This window comes from Canis aureus, chromosome 19 (genome assembly GCF_053574225.1).
Source record: "Canis aureus isolate CA01 chromosome 19, VMU_Caureus_v.1.0, whole genome shotgun sequence".
Classification (NCBI taxonomy): Eukaryota; Metazoa; Chordata; class Mammalia; order Carnivora; family Canidae; genus Canis; species Canis aureus.
This window is the reverse complement of record NC_135629.1, coordinates 6,534,009-6,558,939: the sequence shown is the minus strand read 5'-3', so window position 1 is coordinate 6,558,939 and position 24,931 is coordinate 6,534,009. Positions and strand designations below refer to the sequence as shown.

The window sequence follows — 24,931 nt, the reverse complement described above, 5'->3', positions numbered from 1 at the left end:
GGTCACTAGATGAATCTGAGGTGGGGGGATACCTCTAAAAAACTTCCTCCAAATAACTAAAAGGCAATCTTACCTACCAGTTGAAAGGAATTGTGGCAAAGTGACAGTCTGAAATGATGGGTATAAAATCTTGGGTGACAGCCACCTACCTCTCAATTATGGTTTCAAGATACTGAGTGTGCACACACACAGATTTTCTAAAAATACAAACTAGTGGAAAGTTTTCAAACTGACAAACTTGTCATGGAAACTGAATAAATATGCAAAAGAGCAAAATAAACCCGAGTCCAACCACCTCGTTAATAGCTGAGGTCTTTATTTCAATTTGTATGTACAGTAAAAGTGCTGCTGAGAATATGCAGCAACCAGACAAAACATAAATGTAATTCTCTCTCAACAATTAGCAGCTTAAGATCTATCAACTACAGTGTTAACGTTCACGCGTTCACAAGTGTCATTTCTGTACTTTTCAATTCGTGCAAGTGAGTTTTTATTCTGACACACTTTGATAAAACACACTTACAGTCTAGTAGTCAGTCCTGCTGAGGGCATCACCTAGCGTACACAACACACAGACAGAAATGTTCACTCTTAGAGCCACATTCAAAACGTCCCGTTTCATGTGGGGGTGGGAACCATAATTTTGCCTGTGTCAATTTATTGATTATAGTTTTTGGTTTTGTTTTGGATGCAGTATTTCCCAAAGCTGAAAGGTAGCTCCTCACTGGAGCTTACTTGGAATTCAGCATTTCCTCTGACTGTACCTCAAAGGAATATGAAGTCAGAAACAAAACCAAATGCAGTGGAGACCACATAAAAATATGCTCATTATTAGGGCATGGCTAGCAAGGAAGGCTTGATCCCAGTGTTCTTCTTGGTCTCAGCTTTTTACTTCAGTTGGGTGAAGGGGATACAGGGGAGAAAGAAGACCCCAGTCAGTGAAGTGTAAAATTTAACGTACTTTTGCTTCTGAAGGAGCCAGTGGAGTAGAAAGCCTTCCTTGCTAGGATGCACTGGGTATATATCAAGGAATTAAAATCGGAGCAGACAGAAGTGCCCTTCAATTGAGTCATAAAAAAAAGGTAAAATATTAGTTATTCTACAACCTGAACAGAGTCGCCCAGGCTACCACAGCCAGCCTCAAGCACCAGCACTAACAGGTAATCCAGGAATGCTTCATTTCAAAGGGAATGCACGTAGTCTTTAAAAGAGAAGAAGCATTAAAGCAAGGGGAAATGTCCGCTCACAGAACAATTGTTAAACAACCATTAGAGTGAGGCTATAGAAGAGCTTTGAATAGACCAGAACCCAGGAACAGCCACAATGCAGAGAAACACAAAGGCAACAGGTGTGGGCAGCGAGAAGTGGGGGAAGGCATGAACACAGATGCATGGTTACAAATAGCATTAAATGCAGACAACTGTCAGGCCTGGTGAAGAATCAAAGGACAAGACAGCTGGAAAGCCATTACTGTGACTGACCTAGCCTGAAGCTCCTTCCTAAGACAGTTTGAGAGAGGATGGTGGGCGGTTAGCATGGCCTGTTTGGCTGGGAGCGCAGGGGCCTGTCCAGAGGCAAAAACCTTCCTTTGATAGAAATTGTCCCATAGCAAATGGAAACAATTTCAATCTATCATCACAGTGACTTCTAGTGCCCACAAAAGTTAGTAGCCTCTACACAGTTTAGGGGACTCAAAGATTCTTAGAAAAGCCAGAGGATGGCGGCTAGAGCCTCTTTTTGGTAACTTTGTGGGGCTCTCTTCCCTATTCTTAGTGATTAAGCTAGGGCAGAAGGTTAGGAGAAACTATGCTAGTTTGACAAGGTCATGGTGGCCTTTGGCACTCCCACCTAAAGTCACTGCAATATTTTTAGGCAAAATTAACATTTAAAATACATAGGCATGGCAACAATTTGTTTTTGGCCTGAACATGAATTGGTTCCAATTATTTTTTTAATAGAAAATTCATCTCTGTGGTCCCTGCTTTGGGCACTAATTTTGAGAGGTCAACAGAGCTAACAGGTTGTACTACAATCATCTGGGGATGGAGTGAAGATTGGGGTACCTGAGTTAAAATATCAAAATGATTATGGAAACAACATGCTGACTCTGAGAAGGCCAGCCTGCAAAAGCTGCAGGAGGCTGGAGCTGTCATGTAAACCATCCTCTCAGACAGAGAAGGCAATGCTAATCTAGTTCCAAAAGGATTTCCTGGTATGGGAAGAGTAGGCAAAGCATGCTTTGCTACTCTTTTCAGAGCATATTACGTGCCCTTTGCTCATCACTTAGTTGCACAGAACTGAGGCCAAGAGGGAACAGCATTTGTGATTCAATACTATGAATATGATAAGATTAACCAAGCTTTCTAGATATGCTCTAAAAGCCCAGTTCCATTCTGGTCGAACTGGTGATAGCATGGGGGAAGAAGGCTCAGTCGTTTTTTCTAAACTGTCTATAAAAGTCCACTGAGCATAGGTATGTTAGTAAGTCAGTCTAGATGAATAGGAAGCAGACAACATTTTACACCCCAAACTTGGGTCCTTCTAACCTGACAGATCCTTTTCTGTTCTTTAGGGAGAACCACCCTCAGTTGATTCTCTCAGGCAGACAGAATAAAGCTTTGAAATTAAGGATGCTGGGGCCAAAATGCAGAGAGAAGATTTCACATCACTTTGGTTTCAGTAATTAGGGGGTGTTAAAAATAAATTAAGGAAACACAAGGAATTATGTATGACTGTCATAATATAGTCTCAGTTTTTCCTAAAGACAACCCCAACGCAAAGTCACTGGGTGAACATTTTCTTGGGGCAAAAAAAATCTATCCTATCATGCTGGTTTGTGGAAACAGCCTCCTCCTCTCCCTGCACACCCCTTTCCTCTCCAACCAAGCCAAGCCCATGAAGTGGTGGGGATGGGGTGGCAGGACACCAAAAAGCAGCAGCAGCCAGAGGAGGAAGTCTAAGCTGCATCTCAAAACAAGGGCATCAGAGGGAAGCATTTATAGCAAGTCTTCCTTTACTCAAACTGTTTCAAGACAAGAGGGAGCAGCACACTTAAATATCCACACATTTCTTCATTTAAAAACATCACTTCTTTATTTCAAAGGAAAAATAAAAGACCCTCCCAACCCTTTCCAAAAAAACCCAATAATAATAATAACAATAATAAAAAATCCTATTAGAAACCATAAGGAAGCACTGAGAGTTTGAGTATTACATTCTTCAAGTATGCTGTTCGGATTTTCTGTTTTTTTTTTTTTTTTAAGTTGGTGACTATACACATATTTAAAAAAACCTTAAAAGTGCGGCCAAGGGATTTTGCTTAAAATTAAGTATTTAAAGGGCTACTTCAAAATACTGTAGTAGGGCTTTGCAGTGATCCTTTGGGGCATGATGCTCTCACTTTTGTATCCTAGCAAAGGTTAAGGGACCAGGTTCAAAAGTGATCATACTTCCAGGGTTAGCATGAGTGGCCAACTTGGGTGAGAAAGCCAGGGAGAGATCCATGTGTTCTTCCACGGACAAGGACAATCCACCCTGAATCCAAAAATTCAGACATGGAATGTGGTAGGATTTCACAGTAAAGTTAGTCTGGGAGGGGGAGAGGTGGTGAGCCCAGACGAGGCAGGGTGTTAGGTTTAACTGGTTCCCCTAATCAGGTTTTTGCATCTTTTTAGTGGGTTTTAGTGCAGTCCTTCAAGCCACAATTTAGAATGCCCTTCAGTGTGCTCCAGATTGTTGGTTCATATTAAAGGACTGTTTAAGATTTGCATCCCAAGGAAAATCATGCTACATAAAAATGATCCAAGATTTTTGCCCAAAAAACTTCTTGGATAAAATCTAAAAAATACTATTGCAATTGCGTCTCTTGAAGAAAAAAACATTATTCTAAATGTAAACAGATTCACTCAACTCTTTTGTTGTAGAAAACTTCAGAGTAGGTAAGTTGCTGTCTAATTCTTCGCTGCATGCACTCGCCAGAGGGTAGGGGAGCACTGCCTTCTTGTGCCAGCATCATCTGGGGGAAGAAAAGAACCGTTCCACATAGCTGAAGAGGGCATCCCAGTGCTTCCAGAGAAAGGCAATGAAAACCACAAGGAATAAAGTGCTGAACGTCCTGTTGCGAGTCTTCATAAGAGGAACCACGCAGTTGGCTACCGTGGAGACAAAGACCAAAAGGACCGCCATCACTGCCAGAAGGATGTTGATGAGTTTGCCCAGAAGGTTCCGGGCAGTGGCATTCTCCAGCCCTTCCAGCTGTACCACCTGCTGCTGCTGCTGCTGCAGCTCCATCTTGGAAATACGGGTCTGGCATGCCTCCAGGGCCTCCTGTGGGCCAGAACAGGGAATAGTTAAGCCTTCTATTCACAGTATTTTGAATAGTTGACATGCACTTTGGGTAAGCCAGATGCATCTTGAGCTATGCCAATGATTTTAAATGTGTTAAAGTCTCAAATATGAAAGGCCAAATGTGTAAGTCATTATTCAAGTGACTATTATTCACCTAAACTGCCCTTCATTGCAATCCTTGTGGGATGGCTCACAGGAAGTACCAGCCACACTTAGATTTGGTCTCGAATGTTTTAATGCCAAGACCTCCAGTATATGATTTCTTTCCATTTAAAAATTACTAATTTAAGTTTCACAGGACAATGATCATGGCGGGGGGGAATTTTATTCTTGTTCAACATAAAACATTTCAAATAGGGTACACAGTGTCTCTTGATATTTTTCTCAAATTCAGGTAATACTGTCAGTTTGATATGTATTCATTCTTTCACCTGTTTAACTGCATACAAATTTAAGCCTAGGGAAATGTATGGGATTATTTTTTGACTTTCTATCTTAATACAAATAGTATACTATAGGAACTAATCCAGAGCTCATTTTTTTTTCACTCAACAGTGGGTCCTGCCAATCCGTTATATGTCAATGTGTAGAGATTTACCTCATTCTTTTTAACTGCTATGTGGCAGTTTATAGTATGGACAGATATGTCCCAGTTTATTGAGTTCCCTGTTGGAGAGATTTTAGGTTATTTTCAACTTTCCCACTATACCAGTGATGAGGTGAATATCCTCTGGACATACTTGTACGTACTATCCATTGTTTTCCGAGTCAAGTCAATCACATACAAGAGGACGTTCCCTCCCTTTTATTTTTTTATTTTTATTTATTTTTAAATTTTTATTTATGATAGTCACACAGAGAGAGAGAGAGAGAGAGAGGCAGAGACACAGGCAGAGGGAGAAGCAGGCTCCATGCACCGGGAGCCCGACGTGGGATTCGATCCCGGGTCTCCAGGATCACACCCTGGGCCAAAGGCAGGCGCTAAACCGCTGCGCCACCCAGGGATCCCTCCCTCCCTTTTAATGGCTGTAAGGACACTATGCCCAAACACTAGACCAAACGTTATAAGTGATATACTCCCTTCAACCCATGAGTTTATATGAAATTTACCCTCAACATTCAGAGGACAGAACCTATCTCCTTAGCTATGGTCAGATATCCTCTAAAGTTGAGTAGTGGTGGGAGCCCTAGGGTTTTCTGGTCTTGTGTCAATGTGTCCTGGTTTCCTGGGATTTGAGATGAAGGCTAGGCAACTTCAGACTGAAGCAAGCTAATGAATAGATAATGAATACTACCCAGCCCAGAATGATCATGGGGAAAAAACTGAAACATTAACAGACTTCCAGAGTCTGGAGAAGATGGCGTCTGGGCAAATGATTCAGACATTCCCTTGATTCTTTTAGGCTATAAAACAAGATTCCTGGACCACTTCTCTTCTCTAAGACTAGCTTATTTCAAGATGCTTTCATGTGAAACCAGCAACTGTTCCCTTAGAAATACCTCCCAACTGGAATAAGAAAAAGTTACATATTCTATTTCCTCACAGCATAAACTAGAGGGTCTTAAACATAACTGTCTTATGTGTTACTCTCACGAAATGGCCTGGCAATATGCCTGTAAAAGGTTTGGGCTTGGCAACTAGGACAAAAGCTCCCTTTGCTATAGAAGAATACAGGACGGCCATGAGTCCTGTCAGAGCAGCTCCTGAAGTAGTAATCAACAGATATAATAATGCATATGGTCTTCTATATACTGAGACCTGTGATCCTCAGAACATTTCTTATGAACCCAAGCAAGCATACCACCCTTACATGGTATAGACTTTTGAGAAATGTACCTCATTTGAAGAGTAGGTATATTACAGTTGGTATAACCTTCTCTTGATACTCTACCTTCGCCATCTTTTTTCCTAAACTTTTCAATATTATGGTGAAATATACCTAACATTAAATTTACCATTTAATTTTAACCATTTTAAAGTGTAATTCAGTGGCATTTGGTAAATTCATAATGTGCAACCATCACTCCCATCGTATTCTAGAACATTTTCATCACCCCAAAAAGAAATTCCTTACCTCTTAGCCATTACTTCCTAATTCCATCTTCGTGCAGCCCCTGGGCCCCACTATCTACTTTCTGTCTCCATAGATTTGCCTGTTCTAGATATTTCATGTAAATGGAATCACATAATATTTGGCCTTTCGTGACTGGCCTTTTTTTTCACTGAGCCTAATGTTTTCCAGATTCATCCATGTTATAAAGCATGTATCAGTATTTTATTCCTTTTTCTTCTTTTTTATTGTGGCAAAAGAAACCTAACATAAATTAATTAATCATTTTTAAGTGTATAGCTCAGTGGTATTAAATCCATTCATAATGTTGTGTAGCCATCACCACCATCTAACTCCATAGCTCTTTTCATCTTGTAAAACTGAAACTCTGTAGTCATTAAACAAGAACCCCTCATTCCCTTCAACCTCCAGCCCCTGCCAACCACCATTCTACTTTTTCTTAGTCTTTTGCTTTAACATCTGATCCTTCATGCTAACCTGGATGTCCCGGGCCCGTTCATAGGACTGATATGCAATTTTCTCTTCCATGCTGGCCAATTCCTGTTTCAAGTTTAAGATTTCATTCTGGTGGAGCTCCGTTAGGTCATTTAGCTGTTCTTCTAATCGTTCACATCTAGGAAGGGGGAAAAAGTTAGAATTTTATGCATTCTATATTTTTCCTGATATTATTCACATTTAATCCCCAAAACCCATTCTGCAAGGGAAGAAAACAAAAGCACAAAGAAATTAAGTCAGTGGCCTGGGGTAACAGGGCATGCTAGTGGGTACAGCTCTTAGTCCCTGGACTGGACAGCTTGTCACAAGGCCATGTCATAGCAGCAACATGGTTTTTCCACAGTCTTTTCAACACACAGTATTTACAGCAATGCCAGCAAGCCCTGGTTAGCTTTGAGCATACTCATAATAAATGAGGCAGTTCTTATTCTGCTCTGAGCAGCATAGGGGAGAGGCAAAAACTAGAATACAATTAAGCAGGTCTCATCACAAGATAAACAGCACATAAGTGGAAACTGACCTTCTAGCAGTCACCAGTAGCTATTCTGATACTGGACAGATCACTCACCTGGATGTTCACGGTTCAGAGCCCATCATCCTCATGGCCAAGCATAGTGTCTAGGACATCTCAGTCAACAAATATTTACTGAGAGCCTGCCTTTTACCATGTATGTTCAAAATACTGGGAATACTGTGGTAAGCAACACAGAATGCCTGCCCTCATCAGTTTACATATTAAGGTGTGTGTGTGTTGGATGGAAGGAAGCAGAAAAAAACCAAGACAATTGAAGGTATGGATAAGTAAAATGAAGAAGATCAATAGGGGTATGTATATGACAGGGTGCCTGGTGGTAGGTTAAGCTGGAATGGCCAGAGTCCTATTCAGCACTCTCCAACAATGTCAGATAAAACTTGAACCATGATTTGAAAGGACTTATGAAGATGTGGGGGTCAGAGCATCTTAAAGCAGAAGGAATAGCAAGTATATAGTTCTCAAGATGGGAACTAGCTTGACAGGTTTGAGGGACACAAAGTAGGCCAGTGTGGCTATATCTAAGGAAAAAAAACAAGAATGGAAGGAGATAAGATTCTTTGGGAGGAAGTCATTTAATTCATCTTTTATCTCTAGCACTTGGGACTACCTATAAGAAGTTTATTTACATAAAGGTGGAATATGGGTAGGGCAACTAAGAACCAGTAGGATTGAAGAAGGTTTAAAGGCAAGATCAGAGGTTTCAGGTAGGAAAAGAACACGGATAAAGCAAGGAGAAATGTACAGGACAACTGGAATGGTGAATCTATGTTGGAGAGAAAAGGGAAATCCGGCCTTAAAAGGTAGGTATGGGAGTTGGGATTCTGGACAGACAGTAAATGGGCCCAAAGCAGACTGCTGATGGGGAGGGTGACATGATAAACACAGTGTTTTAGGAATATGGGTTAGGTAGAGGAGAAAAGGATAGACTGGGGTAGGTTGTGTGTGGAAATCCCAGGAACCAAAAAAAGAGCTAAGTAGGGAGGAGGATCGTTGAAAACTACACATTAAAACAGACAGCCTCAGCAATCAGACAACAAAAAGACATTAAAGGCACTCAAATTGGCAAAGAAGTCAAACTCTCCCTCTTTGCCGATGACATGATACTCTACATAGAAAACCCAAAAGACTCCACCCCAAGATTGCTAGAACTCATACAGCAATTTGGCAGTGTGTCAGGATACAAAATCAATGCCCAGAAGTCAGTGGCATTTCTATACACTAACAATGAGACTGAAGAAAGAGAAATTAAGGAGTCGATTCCATTTACAATTGCACCCAAAAGCAAAAGATACCTAGAAATAAACCTAACCAAAGAGGTAAAGGATCTATACCCTAAAAACTATAGAACACTTCTTTTTTTAATATATTTTTTTATTTATTTATGATAGTCACACAGAGAGAGAGAGAGGCAGAGACACAGGCAGAGGGAGAAGCAGGCTCCATGCACCAGAAGCCCGATGTGGGATTTGATCCCGGGTCTCCAGGATCGTGCCCTGGGCCAAAGGCAGGCACTAAACCGCTGCACCACCCAGGGATCCCCTATAGAACACTTCTGAAAGAAATTGAGGAAGACACAAAGAGACGGAAAAATATTCCATGCTCATGGATTGGCAGAATTAATATTGTGAAAATGTCAATGTTACCCAGGGCAATTTACACGTTTAATGCAATCCCTATCAAAATACCATGGACTTTCTTCAGAGAGTTGGAACAAATCATCTTAAGATTTGTGTGGAATCAGAAAAGACCCTGAATAGCCAGGGGAATTTTAAAAAAGAAAACCATAGCTGGGGGCATCACAATGCCAGATTTCAGGTTGTACTACAAAGCTGTGGTCATCAAGACAGTGTGGTACTGGCACAAAAACAGACACATAGATCAATGGAACAGAATAGAGAATCCAGAAGTGGACCCTCAACTTTATGGTCAACTAATATTCGACAAAGGAGGAAAGACTATCCACTGGAAGAAAGACAGTCTCTTCAGTAAATGGTGCTGGGAAAATTGGACATCCACATGCAGAAGAATGAAACTAGACCATTCTCTTGCATCATACACAAAGATAAACTCAAAATGGATGAAAGATCTAAATGTGACACAAGATTCCATCAAAATCCTAGAGGAGAACACAGGCAACACCCTTTTTGAACTCGGCCACAGTAACTTCTTGCAAGATACATCCATGAAGGCAAAAGAAACAAAAGCAAAAATGAACTATTGGGACTTCGTCAAGATAAGAAGCTTTTGCACAGCAAAGGATACAGTCAACAAAACTAAAAGACAGAACCTACACAAGACTAAAGAACCTACAGAAGACTAAACCTACAGAATGGGAGAAGATATTTGCAAATGACGTATCAGATAAAGGGCTAGTTTCCAAGATCTATAAAGAACTTTTCAACAGCAAAGAAACAAACAATCCAATCATGAAATGGGCAAAAGACATGAACAGAAATCTCACAGAGGAAGACATAGACACGGCCAACAAGCACATGAGAAAATGCTCCGCATCATTTGTATTCCCATCAGGGAAATACAAATCAAACCACAATGAGATACCACCTCACAGTATCCAGTATCCAGTATCCAGTGAGATACCATTCTCACTGGAGAATGGGGAAAATTAACAAGGCAGGAAACCACAAATGTTGGAGAGGACGCGGAGAAAAGGGAACCCTCTTGCACTGTTGGTGGGAATGTGAACTGGTGCAGCCACTCTGGAAAATTGTGTGGAGGTTCCTCAAAGGGTTAAAAATAGATCTGCCCTACGACCCAGCAATGGCACTGCTGGGGATTTACCCCAAAGATTCAGATGCAATGAAACGCCGGGACATCTGCACCCCGATGTTTATAGCAGCAAGGTCCACAATAGCCAAACTGTGGAAGGAGCCTCGGTGTCCATCGAAAGATGAATGGATAAAGAAGCTGTGGTTTATGTATACAATGGAATATTACTCAGCCATTAGAAATGACAAATACCGCCATTTGCTTCGATGTGGATGGAACTGGAGGGTATTAGGCTGAGTGAAATAAGCCAATCGGAGAAGGACAAACATTATATGGTCTCATTCATTTGGGGAATATAAATAATAGTGAAAGGGAATAGAGGGGAAGGGAGAAGAAATGGGTGGGAAATATCAGAAAGGGAGACAGAACATGAGAGACTCCTAACTCTGGGAAACGAACTAGGGGTGGTGGAAGGGGAGGCGGGTGGGGGGTGGGGGTGACTGGGTGGCGGGCACTGAGGGGGGCACTTGACGGGATGAGCACTGGGTGTTATTCTGTATGTTGGTAAATTGAACACCAATAAAAAAATAAATTTATTATTAAAAAATAAAATAAAATAAAATAAATGATGGTAAAAAAAATAAAACAGACTAGAAAGGGAACAATAAACACATCTCTAGCTTATGGTGAATAACATGTAAGCCCCTCTGTCAGACAGAGGGCTCAGCCCAACAGAATATACTACCACAGAACACTACCTGGGCACAAGTACACACCCAATACTAGTATAGAAGCCTCAGGGGACTGTGTATTAAAACAATAAAAATGACACCTAAAACTACTCTTCCTTTTTCTTGTTCTTAACATATATATATATGTACATAACTTTTAAGGAATAGAAGTTTTCTGTTAGAGGTAATTCTTATATTGCAGTATCAGTGATATTCTCCCTTCCAATAATTATATCCTAAACTCCATTCTTTCTCTAAGAAATGATTTTTTTTTTTTTTTGTTTTTACTGTATTACTGAATCGTACTAAGTTCTCCTTTATCCTTGATCGGTATCTGTATTGTTTTCTTTCACACTGAAATTCTGTTACTAAGGTGATGGAACAGATTAGAAGGTGTTTCCACCCTTTACCTGTAACTCAGGCCAATATTCTCTGTGACTATCTTTTCACTTCATCTGCAGCCCAAGATATGTGCTCAGAAACTAGTACCACCCCTGGAACTGATTTTCTATCAAATTTTCCACCAGTTGCCATAGAATATGTTGATACAGTACTGCCTTTTCAGGTTCTTCCTAGTTTATTTAGCTCACTATTTCTTTGTTGTTTTTAGTATTTGATGATTTCATCATTCTCTCACCTTACTAGAGATGGGATAGAGACTCTATAAAAGGACTGTTCCAAAGTATCAGTCCCTTGAAATTTAAGGGAAGGGCTGGGCCTTGCTGCAAATAATCCTCCTAAGCTAGGGATTGATGTTCAGTGGCAGGGAGGGGAGAATGGCAGTGGTGACAATCAATCTGCTGCTGAGAATAGACCCATATGACATCTTTGGCATGTGTTCCATAATTGTGTAGTCTTTCAGGAATGTTGGAGAATCTTATTTGATATGAAATATGGCTCACACATACCATTAGAACAGAATAAAAAGTAATAGCAACAACAACTGCTGCCATATATTCAGTTCCTACTATATATTCAAATTTGTTTTTTTAAAAAGATTTATTTATTTGGGGGGAGGAGGGGCAGAGAGAAACGCAAACAGGGTCTGTGCTGAGCCCAGAGCCCAAGCCCGAGTTGGGCTAGATCCCAGGACTCTGCCATCAAGACCTGAGCCGAAACCAAGGGTTGGTCACTTAATTTACTGTGTCACCCAGGCACTCCTACCCAAATTCATTTCTAAAACCCTAAGAAGGGGGTTTAGTTTACAGTTAAGGAAACTGAAGCTCAGAGAGGTAAAGTGACTTGCCTAAGGGCACACAGAAATTAAGTAGGGAGCAAAGATTTGAATCCATGTTTGTTTGACTTTAAACCCAAGTTCTTAACCTCTACACTGTGATGATGCCACTTTGAAACTACTCAGGAAGCCCAGATGAGCTAAACTCCCTTTATAAGTAAGAAATCTGAGTCAGGTCTACAGTTGATCCAAATTACATAGTCACACAGGGAGCTGGACTGAGCTACAGTGACATGATTGTTTGGAGCTTGATGTTAAGGGTGGAGTCAATGGGAAGAGGAATGTAATAACTCTACAAACATAGATTCAAAAAGAAGATAATAGCAAGTGTTGGGGAGGATGTAGAGAGATTCGAAATCTTATAGAGCTGGTGGGAATGTAAATGGTGGGTGCATCAGCTTTGGAAAACGATTTGGCAATTCCTCAAAAAGTTATAGAATCACCATATGACCCAGAAATTCCACTCCAGGTATACATTGAAAAGAGATAACAACTTATTTCTACACAAAAGGTGTACAAAACATTCACAACAACATCTTTCTTAATGGCCAAAAAGTGGAAACAACTAAATGTCCACCAACTGATGAATGAATAAATAAAATGCAGTGCAACCATACAATGGAATACTATTTGGAAATAAAAAGAAAGGAAGTAATGACATATGCAACAATATGGATGAGCCTTGAATATATTATTCTAAGTGAAAGATGCCAGTCAGAAAGGACCACAAACTGTATGATGCCACATATATGAAATGTCCAAAATAGGCAAATCTACAGAGATAAAGGTTAATGGTTGCAGGGTCTGGGCAGAATGGGAAGATTGGAGGGTGATGAAAATGTCCTAAAACTGATTATGGTGATGGCTGCATATATCTGTAAATACATTAAAAATCACTGATTTATGTAAGTTGAATGGGTAAATTCTATGGTATTATGAATTAGAACTCAATGAAGCTGTTAAAAAAAGATTATGATGTCTGCAATTTACTTTCAAATGCATTAAAAAAATGAAGAGGGGGATCCCTGGGTGGCTCAGCAGTTAGCGTCTGCCTTTGGCCCAGGGCGTGATCTTGGAGTCCCAGGATAAGTCCCACATTGGGCTCCCTGCATGGAGCCTGCTTCTCTCTCTGTCTGTATCTCTGCCTTCTCTCTTTATGCCTCTGAGTAAATAAATAAAATCTTAAAAAAAACAAACAAACAAACGAAGGGAAGGGGCACCTGGGTGGCTCAGTCAGTTAAGCATCTGACTTGATTTCAGCTCAGGTCATGAGATTGAGCCTGAGTCCGGCTCTGCGCTCCGTGTGGAGTCTGCTTGAGATTCTCTCTCCCTCTGCCCCTCCTGTGTGTGCACGCACACACGCGCACACACACAATCTTTCTCTCTCTCTGTAATAAATAATAAATAAATAAATAAATAAATAAATAAATAAATAAATAAATAAATAAATAAATCTTTTTAAAAATGAGAGGAAGGATGGATAGATGGAAAGATTCTGATTAGATGATATAGTAGAATGTAGAATCTAAGGGGTGGGTGGTATGAAGCTCATTGTACAACTATTTCCAACTTTGCAGCATACTTGAGGTTTATCATAAACACAGTGGGGAAATGATTATAGGTATTATAGCCAGGAAAACTTGGGTTTGAGTCCTTGGGTCTTCCTGTCATAACCTACTGTTTAGGTTAGTTTGCTTTTCTGAGTAAGTTCCTTCATCTATAAAATGAGGGTAATAGTACAGAAGCATTATTAAAAAAATCCATTTTTCTTCTTTCATAATTTACCAAGGAACATAATGGCCTTTTTGAAAGTGTTTCTACATATTAAAGAAGGCATCACTTGAAAACATGCTCCCTGAAAGGAATTCATAGGCAATTTGAAAACCTTTTTAGCCAGCCAAGTATTTCCTGTGGTGACTGATTCATGGCCTTAATCTCATTTTAGGCTCATCACAGAAATAAATCCAAATATCTCACACTTGATCTTACATGTCTTTAAGATTATCATTATTTAAAAAAAGAAAATCATAAGGACATATATTAAATCATTGTTTTCTATCTAAAACTATTATATGTTAATTATATTTCAATAAAAATAAATGGATATCTTAACAAATCAGAAAAAAAAAAATTATCATTATTCCATGTACCTCCCTACTCCTCAAGACTTATTAAAATCAGTATGCTCAGAAGAGAAATATACCACAAACATTTAAAGTATTGTTTGAAAAAAAAAAAGTTCCCTTAGTAGAAGGAATCTTAAACTCTGGGGGTTAGAAAAGATCTTAGAAATCTATTACATCTCTTCCAATTGAGGAATTATTTCTATGAAATCCCTGACAAGCAATCTCTCCTTGAACACCTTCAGTGGCGGGGTTTCATTTTTCTAAGACGGTTTTTTTCACTATAAGAGGAATTCTTTTTAAAACTGAACTAAAACCTAGCTACTTGTGATTCTCACTCCATAGGTTTGGAGCCACAAAAAACAAGCTACTCCCTTGCCTGTATTACTTCTGATAGCTGCATTCATCAACAGTTAGTAGTTCCCCAAGTATTTCTTTTTTAAAAAAGATTTTATTTATTTATTCATGAGAGACACAGAGAGAGGCAGAGACATAGGCAGAAGAAGAAGCAGGCTTCCCACTGGGAACCTGATGCAGGGGTGGGGGTAGGGACTCTCAAGGCCAGGACCCCAGGATCAGGAGCTGAGCCAAAGGCAGATGCTCAACCACTGAGCCAGGTGCCCTCCCCATGTATTTCTATAGAACAAATCCCTGGTAAAGCCTTAACTGCACTTGCATCTGTCAGTATCATTTTGAATTCAGCCGCTGAAGGTGATTTCTTTCAGTGTGCTTTCTCTGCACGTATTTGTAAAGATTAGCCTGTCTTTTACTGTCTTCATCCTGGGTGAAGATACGGAGGCCAAGAGTGGGCAAGGCCAAGCCAGAGCTCACAGGCTGCTCCTATAGAATATCCCAGTCCCAAGCCTGGGAACCGTGCTTGCTAGGGTAGCAAACACTTCGGTATGCATTACAAAATGTCGGGAGAGAAGAAGAGGTAAGAATTAGGAGAGCCTTTCTGTTCCCCCCTCAACCTCCAAATACAGGCAGTTAGGAAGTCCATGTTGGGGGATGAAGGTTTAAGTTAGCCTATTTTGTCATTTTGTCTGTGTTTAGGAGTCCTGTAGCTACACATCTAGTTGAAAAGCAAAACTGCATTCACATTTGTGCTTTATTTATCCTAATGTTTCTGTGAGCACCCACTGATTGAAGAGGACAAGAATAAAGTGAACAGAAAGTTGCCAAGTGCCAGGCAGATTAAGGTACAAAATAGTTTTCTTCCCTTAAAGCTTTAACACTTTTTTTTTTTGATATTTTATTTTTAAGTAATCTCTATACCCAACATGGGGCTTGAACTCAACCTGAGGTCAAGAACAACATGCTTTACTGACCGCGCCAGCCGGTGACACACACAGAGGCAGAGATACAGGCATAGGGAGAAGCAGGCTCCATGCAGGGAGCACGATGTGGGACTTGATCCTGGGTCTCTAGGATCACGCCCTGAGCTGAAGGTGGTGCTAAACTGCTGAGCCATCCATGCTGCCCTCTCTTCCAGAATTTAGATCCAAATTGAAATAAGACATTTAGATTTTTTAGTATATATAATTTTAAGTCCCTACTTAATTAGAACATGCTTTACTGACTTATTTTACCCATTGTTTGAGGTTCCCCCCCGCCTTCTTGGAATATATCCTTTAGTATTTCTTTTAGCAAAGGTTCCATGAGTGGTAATTTTTTGTCTACATATGTCTGGAAGTGTTTTAATTTCACTCTTTCTTGAATAATAAATTAGGTGCACACAGCATTCTAAGGTCACAGTTATTCTTCCCTAACACTTTGAAGGTATGACTGCATTATCTTCTGGCAGTATAATATCCTCTTTGGTCCATCTGACACTGAATTTCTTTCATTAACTACATTTCCTTGTGCCATCTGGAACTTTCACTTGAGAGTATTTTATACAATTTTATACTCCTGCATATATCTCTATTTTTGGGCTGTTTCATGGCTTTGCATTGTGATATGTTTTGGATATTTTCACTTGTGAATACCTAAGATGACTTATAAATAACACCTTAGGCTGCCCCTCAGATTTTTATCTGTTTGTAAAGAGGGAAACTCTGTAATTACATAACACTATATATAAATATGTAATACCATAGGAGAATCACTGAGTACTTGCAAAAGTCCTCAGCACTTGTTCCCAACACTCTTGAACCTTGTTATCTAAGCCAGTGTTTATCATACCATGGTCACTAACATGTCAAAGATTCTGGAAACCATTTTCAGACTAGATTTGGTTCTAGGCTCTCAGTCTTCACTCCTTCCACTTTGCACCTTCTTTGTACTTCTGTTTTTATGCAGTTTTTCTTTAAACAATTCTTTTTTTTTTTTAATTTTTATTTATTTATGATAGTCACACAGAGAGAGAGAGGCAGAGACATAGGCAGAGGGAGAAGCAGGCTCCATGCACCGGGAGCCCGACGTGGGATTCGATCCCGGGTCTCCAGGATCAGGCCCTGAGCCAAAGGCAGGCAGGCACCAAACCGCTGCGCCACCCAGGGATCCCTAAAAGATTCTTTTATTTGAGAGAGAGAGAGAGTGCAAGTCCGGGAGGAGCAGAGGGAGGGGAGGAGCAGAGGGAGAAGAGAAGCGGACTGCTGGAGGACGCTGCTGGGCTCATCCCAGGACCCTGAGATCATGACCTGAGTCAAAGGCAGACAGACAGCTTAACGGACTTAGCCACCCAGATGTCCCTGTTTTCATGTGGTTTTATGCAATTTGTGCTCAGCCTAGGTTTGGGATTCAAACTCTGGCTCTGCAACTCACCAGTGTCCTCTCACAGTCACACAGTCACAACTCACAGTGACCCTGTGAGGAGGCGATCTACCTACTGCAAAGTGCAACTGTGAAGACTGAACAGGAGTTAGATGTCAAATGCCCTGCACACAAATGGAGCTCAGTGGGAGAGATCTATCATAAGCATACATTTGGTTTCATTTTTGTCTATGATTTTTCCAGGTCTCTCCAACAAACCCTAATGAGGAAGTTCAAAAGAACTGCTTGTTGACTGCCATGTAGCCTCCCTCAAGCTTTGGCTCCACTGTTCAAGGCTTCCTACTTCCTACTTCTTCCTACTTCTCCATTTTTCATCTATCTCCACATTCTCAATTTTACATTTTCTAAAATTTTTACTATTCCAGTATATTCATAATTTTTCCTGACATCACACAAATGAATTTTCTGGGTACACATTCTGTCCTTCTCAAGAAGGACAAGAGAGGCACAAGTCTCTTTTACTTCGTCATCAGGAGGGCCAGCACAAACATACAAATGGGTTCTTGCTATTTCCCTCACTCAAGTTTGCCAGATAACTAAATCCATTCACTGACCTGTTCCAAGCTTTCCTTTAAATGATGAAACTGTCCTACCTACCTTCCTTTCAAGGTATGTATTTTGTTACGTGTGAGGCAGAAAGTATCTCAAGTAAATTTCATCTGATCTTTGGAAATCTCTAGACAGAGTCAATTAGAAATTGTTAATCCTCACCATGCTCTTGTGGAAAATAAAGTCCTTCAGAGATTAAACAATTTACTTACGGTTACATGAGAAGTAGCAAGATTTACTCAAGCTGAGAGTTTTTCTAAATGAGAAAACATACTATTGTTCTCAGATAATAGTACTTTATTAACAAGTAGTTAAATAGCAAAGTAGCATTTGGGTAAGCAGAATGAGCTCCATTTCCCCGCAGATGAAAACAGACCAACAGGTTAGGAGATTTGCCATGGTGACATAAAGCTGCAGAATTCAAGGGTGAAGCAAGACCCACAACTGGTCCAGTTGAAACAGCCCCATTAATTCACCAACTAATAACTATTAGCATTTGCTTTCCTCTTTACGTCATAAGAATTACCTGGAGAATGATGACTTTCTGAAAGAACAGAAAAGCCACAGCTGTTATTGTGTAGCTGAAACGCTATTACACTTAAACATTTTTCTTTTTTTTTTTTTTTTTTTAAGTAGGCTCTATACCCAATGTGAGGCTTGAATTCATGACTCTGAGATCAAGAGTCACATGCCCTACCGGCTGGGCCAGCCAGGCGCCCCTACACTTACACAGTTGTGTTTGGGTTACCATAGTAAGCACCTCCAATCTGCAGGAAACATCAGGAAGGAAACCAAGAAAACCATAAACTTTGAGGTTTTTGTAATATGTGATGAACAAAGAGGTTGGCAAGATGCCCTTGGTGTCTTGGAATGTAGGTCTTCTGGGTTGTCTCAGTACCTTGAAAGAACTTTCCTGGGCCTCTCATTACCAAAACATTTTTGCTGATTTGTTCACCCAGGTCATGGAAGTTTGCTCCTTAGCTTTTTTCACAACCTCACAACCCACAATTTGAAAGCACAAACCTGATAAGGCTTAGCAACTTCCAAACAATTTTCAGTACCATCAGTCATTTTTATGTGGCTTACATAATCTACATGTGAAACTATGGTATGAAATCAGGCTAACACAAAGAACCCAGTAAAGACGAAGTGATGTCATTTTGGGTGGAGGAGTGCATGTGCGGGAGGAATTTAGGGTTCAATCTACATCTAGTTAATCAATGTAAACATCAAAGCATCAGAACACCAGCATCAATAATAACAAGAACAATAACTACCCACCCCCACATCACATCGCATGCCTTTTTATTGTGTAGCATCTGCCTCTGATTCATAAAGACATTTCTACATTAATCCTTACCTCCTTTGTCCCTGGGAGGTACTTTAATTTGTAATTAAGAAATAGGAGGCTGTACTGAGAATCCAAACCAGTCGGTTCATGCTTCCTGTTTCTAGATTTTATTCTTTTTAAAAAGTTATTATTTCTATACCACTAATTAAATGCAAAATGTAAACAACAAAAGGAAAAAAATACCTATTGTTCCAGCTCCCCATTGACTTTCCATTGCTCCCATTATTAATATTATAATCTTTTTTTGCTTTACTAGCTAGTGTTTACTTCCTACCTAAATCATAAAATAGGGAAGTCAGATACCTAGGGAATTTGAAGAAAGAACACCTCTGTCTTCGCATTAAATATTAGTATCAAATCAAAGATTAGGGTAGGAAAAGGGGAATGTGAACTGTGTATAGCCTTTCACATGTGATTTTTTCAAGTCAAGAACTTTCTCTAAGAGATTTTAACCTCTTGATATGATGGCAATTAGAGCTCTCTGGACATGAAGGGGCAAGGTAATTCTCGATCCTACCAGGTGTATAATTTTGACTGGTACATCCTTCCATAAGACTCCAGCTGGAACACAAAGTAGTGGGGGATTAATAATCTCATTTTGAGATGTTTTACTCAAAAGTCCTTCCCAAAGCATTACAACTCAAAGATAACTTAGACACTTGAATATGACTTAAGTTTAACTATTAGCAAACAGAAAGCCTTAAGACTGTGAGATCTTTTTAAAATGTAGGTTATGTCATATTTTGGCAGGTGAAATCCAAACCCCACCTTGAAGCAAAATCTACTCTACTTACAAAATATTAAAAGGTATCTAGGGGCGCCTGGGTGGCTCAGTGGTTCAGTGTCTGTCTTCAGCTCGGGTCGTGATTCCAGGGTCCTAGTATTGAGTCCCGCACTGGACTCCCTGAGGGGAGCCTGCTTCTCCCTCTGCCTGTGTCTCTGCCTCTGTGTCTGTCATGAATAAATAAATAAAATCTTTATTTTATTTTTAAAAATATTTTATTTATTTATTCATGAGAGACAGAGAAAGAGGCAGAGACACAGGCAGAGGGAGAAGCAGGCTCCATGCAGGGAGCCCGATGTGGAACTCGATCCCTGGTCTCCAGGATCACACCTGGGCTGAAAGCAGGCCCAAACCACTGAGCCACCGGGCTGCCCCAAATAAAATCTTTATTTATTTATTTATTTATTTATGATAGACATAGAGAGAGAGAGAGAGAGAGAGGCAGAGACACAGGAGGAGGGAGAAGCAGGCTCCATGCCGGGAGCCCAACGTGGGACTCGATCCCGAGATTCCAGGATCGTGCCCTGGGCCAAAGGCAGGCGCCAAACCGCTGAGCCACCCAGGGATCCCTCAAGTAAAATCTTTAAAAGACAAAAAGACATCTAGATTTTGTTGTAGGGAAACAATTAATAAATAATAATAAGGCAAAAAATGTTTCAGCCACTGGATTAGTCAACACCATAGTCATCTTCTTAGATCAAAGATAAGCCTGGGCTCTTTTGGGTCAAATTCCTAATGAGTGAGAATATGGATGAGTGTCACACTGGGAATGTTTCATCTAGTGCATCACTCTTTGGTTGTGGCTCAAAGTTTGGAGACATCTCTGAGAGTCAGGGGTGCTTCCCTAGTTGGGTAATAGGTCACTAGGACAGGATGGCTGAAGAATCTTGTAGAGCAGGTAGGAGAAAAACAGGAAGAACCAGGTCCCAGGGCAAACACCAACAGGGACCTGAGGTAGCTTCTGCCAGTGTTTGACCTAACACAGCTAGGATAGGGGTATGCTGTGCGGTAAACACTTGAATACATTCCTGGCTGAATTGGGGAAAATGGATGTTCCCTCCTTTAAAAAAAAAAAAAAAAAGATTTTAAAATTTATTTATTCATGAGAAACACAGAGAGAGAGGCAGAGACGTAGGTAGAGGGAGAAGCAGGCTCCTCACAGGGAGTCTGATGCAGGACTCGATCCACAGATGGGGATCATGCCCTGAGCCAAGACAGATGCTCAACCACTAAGCCACTCAGGCATCCCTGAATGTTCTCTCCTTAACTTTGTTACCTCATTTTTGTTGAAGCTGGAAAAGAGGCTAGGAAACACTGGTCTAACCTTTAGTTGGAAAGGAAAAATACTTTAGTTGGAATGGAAGGACTTTCAGGGTAGGCAGTGCATTATCTTAAAGACAAGAAACCACAGATGCCTAAAGCATATAAAGAATAAATAAAAGCTGGGGAGGGGAGACCTTCTAGGCAATCTGGAAACTTGGTAATGACACCTTTCTAATTTCCAACACCCTGGCACACCACAGACCATATTAGGTGCTAAACTTACAACATCCCCTTTAATAATCTGAACAACCTTCAGAGTATCATTACCTTGTTTTTATAGAGGAAACCACAGGAACCAAGGCTCAGAGGAATTACATATGATCACACAGCAGAACTGAATACTGAATGCAGGCTTGTTCCACCTCGATTAACTACTGAAGTAAATAATTTTTCTCTCCCTCTCTTCCTTCCTCCTTCCCTTCCATTCTTCCTCCAATACCTCTTCAGAGCTATACCGGGAAGAGCACATACATATGGAGCACATATGGAAGGTCTTACTCTTCTTAAGAACATATGGGCTTTTTTCCTCTACAGAAGCTAATTTGATCTAATATTCTCAGTTTCTATTTCAAATGTATTGTCCAAACCTACTCTATACATACTCTGAAGACTCTCAGATCAATTTATAGTTGACATAGGTCTAACACCTGGAGTAAAGGACCCAAAAATAGCTGTGTCTGATCATATCTTCCTTAATCTAATGATGATAAAATAAAATAAAATAAAATAATATTTTAACTGACCATTTGTTTAAGTTAAAAATCTGAAGGCCTGTGCCTAATTGGGCACCTAGTTACTGATGGTTGTACTGCATACAATGACTGCTCATGATGACTGCCGCCTTCTGTATTTTTGCTCTTATGACTCAGGGCAATTTAAAGTATCCCTGGGCTTAATACAAACGGTCTCAGAAGCTGATTTCCAAAGGACAGTAATCCCCTTAAAATAGAAGCTTTGAAAATGGCATTAGTGCTCCTTAACATGAGGAGGGTTTTTAGCCTGCCCTACATGACACTGCTACATACAGATAGTAGCTGACTGGATTCCCAGCCAGATCCCCTAAGGGGAAAACTAAAAAAGGAACCTGTAAAACTGTTAATGAATGTTTTCCTAGTTCTCTCCTATTTTTTTTTAAAGATTTTATTTATTTATTCATGAGAGACAGAGAGAGAGACACAGGCAGGGGGAGAAGCAGGCTCCATGCAGGGAGCCCGATGTGGGACCCGATCCCCCGTCTCCGGGATCTGCCCCGGGGCCAAAGGTGGCCCTAAATCACTGAGCCACAGGGGCTGCCCCTCTCCTATTTTCAATACATTTTGCCCCAGCTCAACTTTTTCCTATGGTAGCTCATTAATATATTATACCCACCTTGGGAAAAGGACTAGTCTTCCACTTTTTAGCAGATTAAATATAAGTCAAAACCATTTTTATTGCGTGACCTGGCAAAAGTCACTTTATCTTTCTGGGCCTCAGTGTACTCATATGTAAAATGAGATTAAACTAGATATCTAAGGGCCCTTCTATCTCTGAAGTACTATGTGAACCCAGGTTCTACTAATAAACCTGTGATCATACTTTAATGGGTTGTACAGACTATCTGGACAAGAAGAATCTGAAGTCAGCACAATCCCATCACTAGAAAAAATGTCTAAACCTTGCATCCTACTTTCCCAAAATACATGCTCTCACTTATATCTGAGAGCCCAAAGTTCAGCTTAAAGACTAAACACCTAGTTCCTGATCAAAGGCTGAGGTGGAGTTCAGATCCAAGCTCTCTTACAGTGGATTCCTGGGCTGAATGCATGTGGGTGCTGAAGACATACTCAGCCACGGCATAGTTATGTGGGTGAAGAGACAGACTATACTACACAGGCTTCTGAATGTTTCTGATTATTTTAGAGTGAGTAGATGATTTTGGGTAAAAATCTTAAGTTGGCACTACTCACAGGTAGAGAGGAATAAGAAGCACACTGAGTGAGTGATTACTGAAAAGGGACTCTGCAAAGGGGCAAGTAGGATAGAAGTCAGTTTCCTCAGTAGGTTTTTTTTTTTTTCTTTGCATTCACAGAATTTTATAAAATAAGTTAGGAAGACTCAGCTTTTAGTGAAACACACACTTTGACCTGGAAAAGGCCCAATATTCAATGCAGTCAATTCTTCCTAGAACTAGACTATGGGCTAAGTCTTTCAATCATATAGATTTCAGCTAGACTATATAGTCTTTTGATCATAATAAGTTTCAGGGTTGAACTTGTGGGAAAAAAACTGTCCTGAAATGAAAAATAAACAAACAAACAAAAAACCATTGGCTTTGGAGTCACATATACCTGAGTTTTATTCCTGGCTTTACCACTTACTAAGTAATCTTTTGGCAAAATGTAAAACACCACTGGGCCTCCATTTCCTCATCTGTAAAATAGTGATAATATAATCCACTTGAAGGAGCACTCTGAGGATTAGCAAATACATGTAAAGCATCCAGCATTATGCACATCATAGGAGTTCAGTAAATGCTCTGAATGGTAATGTCTTCCTCTATCTCATTTAAATAATAAGCAGCAACCCTGTATACAACCTCCCTCCGGTCAACTCACATATTAATAAAATAAACTAAAGCACAGAAACAGAAATCCATTTAGAGTGGACTCTTAAGTCCATCCCTAGGCTAGCCTTCCTTCTTAGACAAAAAGCCAAGCCTACAACAGAAATGAAATAGAAATTAGTAAAAAGAGGGTGTTGCAGGCAGCTCAGTAAAAGTGTGGAGGTATGGAAAGGAGAAAAAACAAATTTTATAAAAACGAGACAAAAGAACTTTAAAGAGCAAGCTGTCTCAGACTGTTTATTGCAGAGCCACATAACCTTACTACTCTCACTGACCTGAGACTATCACTGAGCTAGAACACCACTGTTCTATACTATTTCCAATCAAGCTAAAGTTTAGTGTATAATTCTGTTAAAAGAAGGTAGAGAAATTCTCTAAAAAGGCTTAAAATGTGAAAAGTTTTGATGCTTAAGAATAAGCTTTAATGTGTGGGAAAATTTCACTTACATGAAATGGTTCAAAGATCAGCAAAATTAAGTATATTTATTGGTTAAAAACATGTAACAGAGGATAAAATTTCTAACTACTCAATACATGGAAATACTAGTGCCACAAAATAGCTCAGTGAAACAGTTGTGACATTTCTTGGAAAGAAAGGCTTTCTTTCTTCAAGATTCTGTTTGAAGGAGAGTCCATTCTATAGCTGAACTGATATAACAAAAGTAAGATTACACATTATATATGTCTTCCCCTGGCTCTCCAATTTTACCTCTGTTTTTATTTATTTATTTTTAGTAATTTTTTTAAATTCATGAGAGACCCAGAAAGAGGCAGAGGCACAGGCTGAGGAAGAAGCAGGCTCCCTGGGGGGAGCCCAATGCAAGACTTGATCACAGGTCTCCCAGATCACACTCTGAGCCTAAGGCAGATGCTCAACCACTGAGCCACCCAGGCATCCCTGTACCTCCATTTTTAAAAACTCTTAAGTTTTCTTTATTCTCTCTTTATTCCATAAAACTAATCATTTATCCACTATAGAAAACCCAAAATACTGTGAAAGAAATGCACTTCTCATTACCTCACAAGTGGTTTGGACTAGATTCTTATAATGGGGTGATAATAACCAGCTAAAAGTTCTGTCCTGTCCCTGAATTATTTTAAATTGATACAAAGGTGGGCCTTGGGAAACCTGTTTTTCCTCTCTGATTTTCTCATATTGGCCTACAGCTGACTTGAGGACATAACAAGCACTAAATGAATTTTAAGCTCTGAAAGAATTTAAAAACTGGAATGTTTTACCATCCATTCAAAATAAAGGGGTCAAAGCAGGGAGTTGTGTTGTT

The 24,931-nt window shown here is 40.0% G+C and overlaps 1 protein-coding gene across 5 annotated transcripts in view; it reads right to left on the bottom strand.

The window, feature by feature from the left end:
• Positions 1 to 296: 296 nt before the first annotated feature.
• Positions 297 to 24,931, bottom strand: part of TMCC1 (transmembrane and coiled-coil domain family 1) — a 243,468-nt gene continuing 218,833 nt past the window's right edge. For 3 of the 5 annotated variants that reach the window (XM_077857737.1, XM_077857738.1, XM_077857740.1), the window contains exons 5-7: positions 18,115 to 18,132; positions 6,897 to 7,032; positions 297 to 4,326 (exon numbers count right to left, since the gene is read on the bottom strand). In XM_077857737.1, the coding sequence (XP_077713863.1) occupies positions 4,012 to 4,326; positions 6,897 to 7,032; positions 18,115 to 18,132 (469 nt within the window). In that variant the 3' untranslated portion in view covers positions 297 to 4,011. The remainder of the gene's footprint in view (positions 4,327 to 6,896; positions 7,033 to 18,114; positions 18,133 to 24,931) is intronic. The other 2 variants (XM_077857739.1, XM_077857741.1) reach the window with 1 other exon arrangement.